Raw genomic sequence first — 10,488 nt, 5'->3', positions numbered from 1 at the left:
GAAAGCATTATTACAGGTAGTTAGAAATACTATAGGCGGTCAGACAGAACTAGGTACTCAAAGGAGTCAGTGCAGAAGCCCAGATAACTTTCAAGTGTCAGGGCCACAGACACCTCCTGCTGTAGGCCAGACATCAAGATAAAAGATCAAGCAAATGCACCCACATTCTAAGGATTGGCATTCTAAATAGGTATCCATCACCCTGAGGAATCCAGGAGTTACCACCTTAATCTCCTGTGGGAAGAGTCACAGTTTTGTATGGCTGTCTGCCTGGTTGTTACATGACTCACTTCCCCATTTGTCCCCAGTTTAATCAATTTTTCCCTGAGCAATTAAGCTTACTGTTTAAGCGTAGTTCTGTCTCACCTTATGCCCACTTTACAATTTCCCCCCTGTTTTTTTTTTTTTTTTTGAGACAGAGTGTCACTATGCAGTTCAGGCTGGCTATGGGCTCGTTTGTAGCCCAGGATGGTCTTGAACTGCAATGATCCTCATGTCTCAGCCTCCGCAGTGCTGGGATTACAGGAGTGCGCCACCACTCCCAGCTCAATTTCCCGTTTTGGACCCATCACACCTCGTGGCTTTGCTCTATAAAAGTCTCCCAAAAGACAGAGTCTTTGGATACCCCCTTGAGATCCTTTCTGTCTCTTTCTCTCAGTCTGAAGCTTTTTTCTCTCAATAAATATGTTATCTTCTTAATCTCCATTGTCCTTAGAATTCATTCTTTTATTTTAGAGAACACAAACTCGTAATCGGGCATATAGTAGGTTGGAATGTTGTTCCCCTATATCAGTATAGTAGAGCAATGATAACAGAGACAGTGTTATCACTGAACATGATGTACACTAAGGCCTCAGGAAGTGAAGTCATTAAGAGAATAATTCACTGATGGAAAACTGATGCATGAAACATTAGTCCAAAGATCTTCGTAAAATGTGCAGTATGCTTTGATGATTTAAATACTTACATATGAAAAATGATATTGAATTCCTACTTTAAATTTCATAAAAATTGTTTAAAAAATCATAGATTTAAGGTTTAAAGCTTCAGAAGTAAAACATTGCGGAGTGTGTATTCCTTTATTTATTTTTTTGGTATCCGGAATCAAACTCAGGACCTTGCACTTGCCAGGCAGGTGATTATGCAGCAGAGCTATATCCCCTGTCTGCATGTGTGTTTCTTAACTATGCAAAAGACTATCTAGGTAAGACCCAAAAGTCCAATCATTAAAATTGAAAATTTAACTCTGTTGGCAAAATCAGCACTATAAAATAGTCAACACAGAATACTGAGTGAATCTATAGTCAGGTAAATTTGTTTGCCGCATATAAAAAAACTTGCATATCGAATCTCAACAAGTGATTTCTGTTAATCAGTCTAATGAAAAAATTTACAAATGGTATAAACAGGAGAATTATAGAAGAAACAAAAGCTAAATGTTCAGTAGAACTATGAAAACGATATATAGTAGCTCACTAGTCATCAGACAGCTGTGTATGAGTGTTTCACTGAATTATTTTAAACTCAGTGAAAACATGTCACGTTTTGGAGAACAAAGAACTATACAGGGTGCTCTTTTCTGTCTGGAAGGTGTATTAGTATCAAAAGGTTGAATACAAGTTGGAAATATGAGTACAATTTAATGTGTTTCTATGGCTCAGCATTTCCAGACAGGGGACATATTCTAGAGAAATTAATGACTACATATAAATGGATGCCCATACATATGCACATGTACTTGATGTGTATGTCTGACTGTAAATAGACCCAGGCCCACCCATAGACGCACACAGTCCTCATAGCAGTGCTGTTTGTCATAGGAAAAGGGTACATTGTTACAGAACCAGTGAAAAACCAGTGCTCAGTGCTATAGCCCTGACCCGGCTGAATCTCTGAAACCCAGTGCAGACAATGAACATCAGTTGCAGTGTCAGCAACACCAGGCCCAGGCAGGCAGCTAGGGACAGAGGGGTCAGGCTGAGACAAGAAGGACCTCAGGTGGTGGAATCTGGAAACCATGCAGGTTGATGATATGGGTTTCTGTTTTCTTTCCTTTTTCCCAAATATCTTCAGAAAGCAAGGAGTAGTAAAAGTTTGCAACGCTGGAGCACGATGCTCCATTGAGAATTCCCATGGAATGATAGGACGCGATAGGAGACAGTTTCTAAGGACTAAGGCTGCGAGGAGCAGACACACACAGGTTCTGCTGGCTGTGGCAGTGTCACTGAGTGCGACATTCTCTGTTCCTCTCCCATGAACACCCTTGCTAACTGAGCAATTATTGTGAAGAGGAGGGTCCCTTATGGGGATGTTGACCACACTCACCCTCTATGAGTCTCTGGAGCTTCTTTTAAGTCGGAATTCTGCAGCAGGAAAGAAACAGACCTGTCTGGCTGTGAATTCTGGTCCCGCAACTTCTGAGAAACTAAGGACACAACTCTCTTCAGACTCAGTTTCTTCTGCTGTAAAGAGATGGATTACACAATCACATAGAAAGTCATGACATTGATTGCAGCCTTGTGTCTAGGGTAAAATTTTATAACTAAGGTTAAATAAATTATGGTAGAGTCATAGTATGGGTCAGTACACAGCCCAAAACACTCGAGAGAAATAAATGTTGCTACGGAAAGATGCCCATGTCATACCACAATAACAAAAGCACGGTCCACAATAATATGCCATGGGTGGACATTTATTGATAAGTTTCATTTACTTTCACTGTGCTTTGCATTTTTTACTAATCCATGGAAAATTTCAGAAAGATCTTCATGGAGTTTTTAACAACTGTCTGTGGCCCTGGAGAAAAGAATGAAATAATTAGACTGATAATCTCCTTCCTTTTTTAAAATTTTAAAATAATGTTATTGTAAAAAGGAAGAGGAAGAGAAATGATTAGGGTCACCTCTGCAGTGCAGGGAGCTCACGGGACCCGAGGTGTGTGAAGCTTGAGAACAGGGCCAGAGTGTGTGAGACTCAACCATGGGTCATATACGGAGCAGGCCCTTCATAGAGGGGGGTCCAGGGCTCCTTCCTTCTCCAGTCATCTGTTCCTGACACCCTTCCTGGGCAGCTCTCAGCCCAGTCCAGTGTCCTCACTGCATTGCTGAGGTCACCAGGGAGGAAATGATTCCTTGGGGAGAATGGTGGGTAGCTTCTGTTTTTGGTTCTGAGCCTCTGTCCTCCATGACCTGAGCAGGACACAAGGAGACAGCGCTGATGTGGAGATGGCGCTTGCTTTGCTGTCCTCCTTCCTGGGCTGTCTGCAGGTTATTGCTTTGCAGCTGGTGCAGGCTGATTCCCTCCAAGGCCTTTCTCCATGGCTTTGCCCCGGGAGAGTTTCTAGCTATGCCTGGGGGATCCATGTTGGCACCCTCGAGAATCTGTGCACATGGAGATGGGGACGATGGTGCTCCCTGCTATTATCTTACTGAAAATATTTACATTTTCTAGAGACAACAATAATTTTCATGTTACTTTTATTAAAAAAATTTGGGTTCTTTAATTTTTGTTATGATTCCCTTGTTACTTACCACTCAGTTTGAAAAAAAATTTTTTTTAAATCCTATGATATTGTTATACGTATAAAATTGTATTTGAGTCCAAATATATTGCCTTGTTACTTTAAGTATAAATAACAAGGCTTTCTGCAAAAATTGTGTACATCAAACCTTATTTTAAGGGCTTTAGATCCCTGATGCAATCTGAGAGATTCTGCTATTTGAATATATTTTATAAAATTATGTTATTAATTTATTTAAAGAAAATATTTACTTTGAATTTCTTCTTTTTTTGTGTACTTTAAAAATGAGCTCCACATAAAGATAAGGATTATTTTGTTTACACTGTGAGACGTGAGTAGATTTCAAAAAATCTGTGGGATGCGAAATTTTGTGATGTGTTTGCTTCTAAAGCTGCTAAGATTAATTCTCTTTCAGGTAGTCTGAGAGGAGAAAGCAGAATTTAGTGGGTTTCTGACATTTCATTAATTAAGAATTATATGAAGGTAGCAATTGTGAAATGGTTAAATGTGATTAACCCCTTAGTAGAAGAAATCTCAGCTTCCTGTGGCTGAAACACAGGAATTCATTATCTCTTCACAACAATGCTGTGGTGGTCAAGACTACTTTTATGTGATTCCTGTCATCTGTGTCATCTTCTACTGTCCTTATAGTCCTATATGTCTACTGTGGCTCTGTATACCATGTTTCCTTTCAGAGCATAAGAGAAAGGACTAGGAGGGCCAGGAGGCAACCATGTATACCTCTTTGTTCTCTAGTCAGTGGGGGTGAAAATAGGCTTTCCCTCCAACCCCACAAAGCTCATACTGCAATGGCATTGACTCCCTGTGTAGCAGGGAGCAGGAGAAATCTCTTTCTTGACCCCAGGGTGCCTGTGACAGAGTCCATGGGTCCTAGAACCGCCTGTTTAGCACTGCACTTCTCTGCTGCTTGACTCCAGGAGGCCATGGAGATTAGTGTTTGGAGCTGGCACACATGCGGCGATGTTAAGGACGCTGGCCAAGCTGCAGGCAGTGGAGAAGTGGAGCTGAGCAGAAGTCCCAATCTCACAGAGGAGGAATACAGAGAACGTTCTGCAGGGTTCACTATGGCTTCTTCAGGACTCAGTTCATTGTCCTGAGGTGTAAAATTGCTCAAAAATTCACTCTTTCTGCATTTTCTCCCTGTGTTTGTCATTTTGCTACCTCTTACCACTCAGGGATTACTAACTACTTTAAAAATTTGATGCTGGGAGATAGATCTCTCTCAATTGGGAAGACAATCCAGAGGTGGAGCAGCGGGGAGGGAGTTCAGGGAAAGGAAATGAAGAAGGGAAGGAGGATGTGCTACTTCCATGCACCAACTCCAACAAGGAATGGGAACAGTGTGGACTGCAAACAGGCACTAATCAATAAAATTTGATAGTGCACAGTGTGCAAGAATGGCTCCCTCACAATCAGTGTCACTGGACATGCCAGCTTGGGCTCTGGTGTCAAGCATGAAAATAACCAGCCCGCAAGAACTGGTGCATAGTTGAGCACAGATTCTCCTGCTCAGAAACCCCTAAGCCCTCCCATATCACACTGGGAAGAAGTCCTCCCACAAAAACCCTGCAGCCTACTAAACCCCCAACAGTTCCTAATGATTGCATGTCCAGTCCTGCAAGGCTCAGAAGTCAGCCTAGTCCGGGCAGAACAGCTTTTTAAATCAGAGACCAAGGACACACAGTGGAAGGAGTGGAGAAAGGGAAGTTGAGAGGACAATGAGGGCAGCGGAACAGGCATCCTCCCTGCTGTATCCCCTCCTTCCCCACCCAGAACTGGATCAGGGCCCCAAGCTTGGCTCCTGGTTCCAATATGGCACCAGGACCAGGCAGATTTCTCCAAGCCACTCTGCCATGCCCTCCAGAGCTTCTGGTGGGTACAGATGAATTCCCTCTGTGACTGCTCAGTTTTCTGCCAAGCTGCATGTTAGTGGAGGTCCACTTTATTCTCAGAATTTAGTTTCTATTGTTACACCCCTCCTCCCATGCCTCCATTGACTCCACAGATACTTCGCCCAGGCTTCATGGTCAGGGTGCAGGAAAACACTGCTGACAGCCCAGCTCCACCTCCACCAGATGTTGTTCCTGAATGTGATGACTGCTCATCTCCACCCCTGCCCCTCCCCCAGAAGACTATAAGATGAACAAGCCTGAATAGCTTAGGGGCCCCCAAGAATTATATTGAGAAAGTTGTTGCAATATATGATCATACAAAAGACAAGGCTGCTGACCTATCATTTATGGAGGGTGCAGTCACTGATGTTCGAAATAAGAATCACTATGGCTGCCATGAAGCTGTCTGCAGTTTAGTGACTGATCACTCCCCGAGAACTGTGTTGAATCAGGTATGCACTATAGTGATTAATATTAAAATCAGAAAACTTAAATGTGGGTGCTGGTCATAATTTTTCTGTAGAGTCTATCATTTTTAAAATTGTTTAAAGTGTGCATAAAAATTTATGTATTGAAATATAGTTAAAAATTGCAAGATGCTTCCAATTGGTATAGGACTTTGGATTACTCATAAGAGAGTTGCTAAGGTCTTCATGTGAAGGAAAGGAACAGAATTATCTGTAATGCTGCAATTTGTAACTAAGTTTTTAATGAGCAAATTTGCATTATAAAGTTTTCCAGTCATCAATACAAAAATAAAAAAGAAGCAATGAGTTAGAATTTCCTTAGTCAACCTTGACAGGGTAGTCGCAGAGCGAGTCCGTCGTGACTCAGGGGAAAAAGGAAAAGGCCTGGGAATGCAATTCAGCATGAATGTCCTGGGCTCATGACCTCCTCACTGTGACCTAGAACTCCTGTCCCACATGTGTGAAGCCCTGGCTTCAGTTCTCAGCATGCACATCGAGACACGCAAAAAGAGTTGATTTATTTAATATGTTTTCATGAACATCTTATGAACATCAGATGTTATCGATAATTCAGTATCATATTTGGTGTCACAAACATCTGTCACATGCTCTGAAACTGAGGAATACCAGGGTTCCATTGTTTTCTGAGTGAACCTTGTGGATGGAGAAATCATGCTGAGAAACACTTGGTTCCCATGTGTCTCATGGCTGCGATCACATCTTGGTTTCTCAGGCTGTAGATGAGAGGGTTTAACATGGGAATCATAATTCCATAGAACAAAGAAGCCATTTTTTCCTGCTCTTGGGACCTATTGGTCTCATGGAATACATATATGTAAGCCAGAGTCCCAATGAAGATGGTGACCGTCGTCAAGTGTGAGGTGCATGTGGAGAAGGCTTTTCTCCTTCCTGCGGCCGAAGACATCCTGAGGATGGCAGCCAGGATCCACATGTAGGAAAACATGACGACAGACACAATGAGTGTCAAGTTTAATCCTACAAAGACAGTCAGGACCATGATACTGAAGTCAATGCTGGAGCATGATAGAGCAAGAATCGGAGGTATATCACAGAAAAAGTGATTAATTACATTGGATTTGCAAAAGTCCAAGGAGAAAGTCAGACCTGCATTTACAGAAGCATTTAGGAAGCCCATGAAGTACGAACCAAGCAGCAGCTGAATGCAGACTCTCTGGGACATGATCACTGGGTAGCGCAGGGGTTTGCAGATGGCCACGTAGCGGTCCACGGCCATGGATGCCAGGATGAAGCCATCGCTGGTAATGAAAGTCCCGTAGACCAATAACTGCACTATGCATCCTGTGAAGGAGATGGATTGGTCCCTGCTCACGAAGTTCTGCAGCATCTTGGGAGTGATGGCGGAGGAGTAACAGAGGTCCACGAAAGCCAGGTGTTGGAGGAAAAAGTACATAGGCGTGTGAAGGGTGGGGTCAGCCTTGATGAGCAGGATCATCCCAGCATTGCCCACCAGGGTGGCCACGTAGATGATGAGAAAGGCTGTGAAGAGGATGTGCCAGGACCTGTGCTGACCAGCAAATCCCAGGAGGATGAATTTAGTCACTCCACTGCCATTATTTTGTTCCATGCTTAGCATAAAATAAATACATAAATAAATAAATTTCTTAAAAATTTTTTTTACTTTAAATAGGGTAAAACTAAACAAAACAGAAAATAAGAAAACAATTTAAGAAACACAGATTTCAAATTAAGACCACCAGAGATCTTCACTGTCTATCATATTGTCTCTTGTTTTCTTCCAAATAGTTGTCCATATCTTCACACACAGTGAATACATACTGAACAAAATAGTACTAAATTGATCAGAATAGGAGGACAAAGGCATTTTAGGTCTTCAAGACCAGACAATAGAGAAGTCAGCAGTGGCTGCCATAAAGTCTTTTGTTCTCTTTGAAATAGCTGTCCATATCTTTACATATGTTGAAATTAAACAAAAGAAAATAGACTAATATCACTCTGTACAGAGAATAATAGTACTGCTAGATTTTATATCATAATGCTAGAGAATTAGCACTGGGGATCTCATTGTCTCTTTTTCTTCAGAGTATCTGTTCATTATATTGTGCATTATATAATCTATTCTCATAAACTGTTTAGAAGTTCTACACATGCATGAATCTCTACATGTATACCTATCCTTTCTGTATTATAGGAAAAAACAGATCAAAACAAGACAACAAAACAAATTCCTAGAAAAACATGAAACAAAAATGACATAAAACCACAATACTAGGTGATCTACAGTAGTTACTATGCTGTCTCTTGTTATTTTCAATAGACTTGTCTACATCATCAGGCATAATATAATTGAACATAGCACTGCATAGCAATATTAATAAAAACACAACATTGGAGACATTATAGGACTTCAAAGGCAGTTAATAATCAAACCGGGATGGGTATCCTTTTGCATCTTGTCATCTTCAGAGTAGTTGCCTCTACTCTTAGAGTTGATACTATCATGCATACCAAATTCGAATAAAATTAGTTAAGACAAAATTGCGATCTAACAAACCAGATTCAAACAAGATCAGTCATAGTAAGACAGTGTAACTAATACAGGGCTTCAGTTTATGTTAATAGGAAATTAAGGATAGTTACCGTAGTATATCCTGCTAATTTGAGGATAGCAGTCTCTGCCCTCAAATCTAATATGAGTAGACAGACTGGAATAGAATAAAATCAAACTAAACAGAGTGATAAGAATAATGTGGCTTTTAAACCTCATACACTATTAAAAATGTCCTCTGTCTTTTTTTTTTTAGACAATTTCTTTCCTTTCTCTTTCTTAGGGTGCTTTGTACATTTTGGGTCCCATCAATTCCCCCAGTTTTCAGATTAGGGTGGCAACCTAGTATCTACCCAAGTGCTGCTTAACCTTTTCACCCCTGAGCTTGATCTTGAGCTGTATTCCTTTACCTACCAAAGCCTGAAGGCTTTCCCTCCTCATAGTTGAATAGTTCTCCACTGCACAAAAGTGTCATGACTTTCCAACCTATATTCAGCTGCTGGATGAGCTATCCCTGTTTCTCTCTGGTTCTCCATCACATAGAGCATTGTTTTCTCTTCTTTGACTTTCAATTCTTTAACCCACTTTCAGGTTGATTATATTTCCTATTCAGAGCATCTCAATGGACTCTATCTCCTGATCTACTGTGCCTGTGCTTCTTTTTGTTAGTGTATCAAGGCCATATGTGTTAGAGATTATAGCCAGTCTTCTCTGCCTCATCTCTGCTATGCTATTTTTCTGCTGTTGATTGTCTACTTTTCTCCTTCATTCCTACTGTCTGCTCCATTCATTGAGGCCTCTTTGTCACTGTTGCTGGAGTCCTGGTATTTTTTTCTCTCTCTCTCTAGAATGTCCCTTAGTATTCTTTGTAGGGTTGGGTAGGTGATCATGAACTCCCACAGTTCCTCTTTGTCATAGAAACATCTTGTTTCTCCATTAATTTTCTCCAAAAAACTGTCTCTTTTTCTAGAGACAGTTTTTTAGGGTACATCAATCTGGGTTGGAGGCTATTTTCTTTCAGGGCTTGGAATACTTTAAGCTCTTCTTGATTTGATCGTTTGTGTTGAGAAGTGTGTTGTGATTTTGATGGGTTTTCCTTTATAGTTGATCTGTTTCTTTTCTCTGACTGCTTTTAATATTCTGTTCTTGAGGGGCTGGGGATTTAGCTCAGTGGCATAAACACCTGCCTTGCAAGCAGGCAGTCATGAGTTTGATCCCCGGTACCGATAAAAAGATAAAAAAGTAAAAAAAAAAATTCTGTTCTTGTAATGAATTTCTGGGACCTTGATTATTATATGTCTGGGTATAGATCCCTTTTGGTTTTAGCTGGCTAAAGTTCTGTATGCATATTTTATCTGGATATCATTTCCTTTTCCTATGCTTGGGAAGTTTTCCTTAATTATTTCTGTGAATAGCCTTTGTAATTCATTTGTGTTTACTCCTGCTTCTTCACTCATGATTTTTATTCTTAAGTTATAGATCCTCTTGTCATCTTCTAGCTTTTATTGTTACTTCCTGGTTCCTTGTTATTTTTAAGAAATATTTTCTTTCACAATCACACGTTGCAAATCGATCTTCAAGTTTTGAAAGTCTAACTTTAGTTTCTCTCATGGAATTTTGCCAGCTTTCAGTGGAATTTTTAATTTCCTGATAATCTCTTTGGATCTGTTTCATGTATTCTAGATTTTGTTTATATTCTATATCAAAAGTTTCTCTCCTTTTTCTAGGTTCCTCTATTCTTCCATCTATGTCTTCTTGCGAGATGCTTAGCATTTTTTTGTTAATCTTTTTATATCTTGAAATAGAATTACACTTGAAATAGAATTACAGTTTTAAGTTTATCTGTGAGGTCATGAAAGTATTTTTTTACTTCTGCTGATGCTGTGGCTGATATTATATGATTGCTGCCCTTGATCTCTTCTGTATTTACCTCTCCTGGAATGTTTTTCCCTGGGTCAGTGGCTGGAGGTTTTGTCTTGATTCTTTCTCTTGTCATGTTTCTAATTTGTTACAGACACATGTAAGGTGAAGGTCGCAGGC

The 10,488-nt window shown here is 40.5% G+C and overlaps 1 protein-coding gene and 1 pseudogene across 1 annotated transcript; one reads left to right on the top strand and one right to left on the bottom strand.

The window, feature by feature from the left end:
• The first annotated feature begins 2,308 nt into the window (after positions 1-2,308).
• Positions 2,309-5,905, top strand: LOC100715108 (abl interactor 1-like; annotated as a pseudogene).
• A 665-nt stretch (positions 5,906-6,570) lies between these two features.
• On the bottom strand, positions 6,571-7,506 carry LOC100715384 (putative olfactory receptor 5AK3). The gene has a single exon (XM_003464326.1). It carries the CDS (start codon positions 7,504-7,506, stop codon positions 6,571-6,573), a length of 936 nt encoding a protein of 311 aa, XP_003464374.1.
• Between the last annotated feature and the right edge of the window lie 2,982 nt (positions 7,507-10,488).

The sequence above is a fragment of the Cavia porcellus genome, unplaced genomic scaffold (genome assembly GCF_034190915.1).
Source record: "Cavia porcellus strain 051 isolate PalLab524CR breed Dunkin Hartley unplaced genomic scaffold, mCavPor4.1 scaffold_17, whole genome shotgun sequence".
Classification (NCBI taxonomy): Eukaryota; Metazoa; Chordata; class Mammalia; order Rodentia; family Caviidae; genus Cavia; species Cavia porcellus.
The sequence above is the reverse complement of the archived record's forward strand: the minus strand, read 5'-3'. Positions and strand labels throughout refer to the sequence as shown.

Excerpts from the sequence above, each read along its gene's own strand:
- LOC100715384 (XM_003464326.1), bottom strand. The coding sequence starts at position 7,506 with ATGGAACAAAATAATGGCAGTGGAGTGACTAAATTCATCCTCCTGGGA.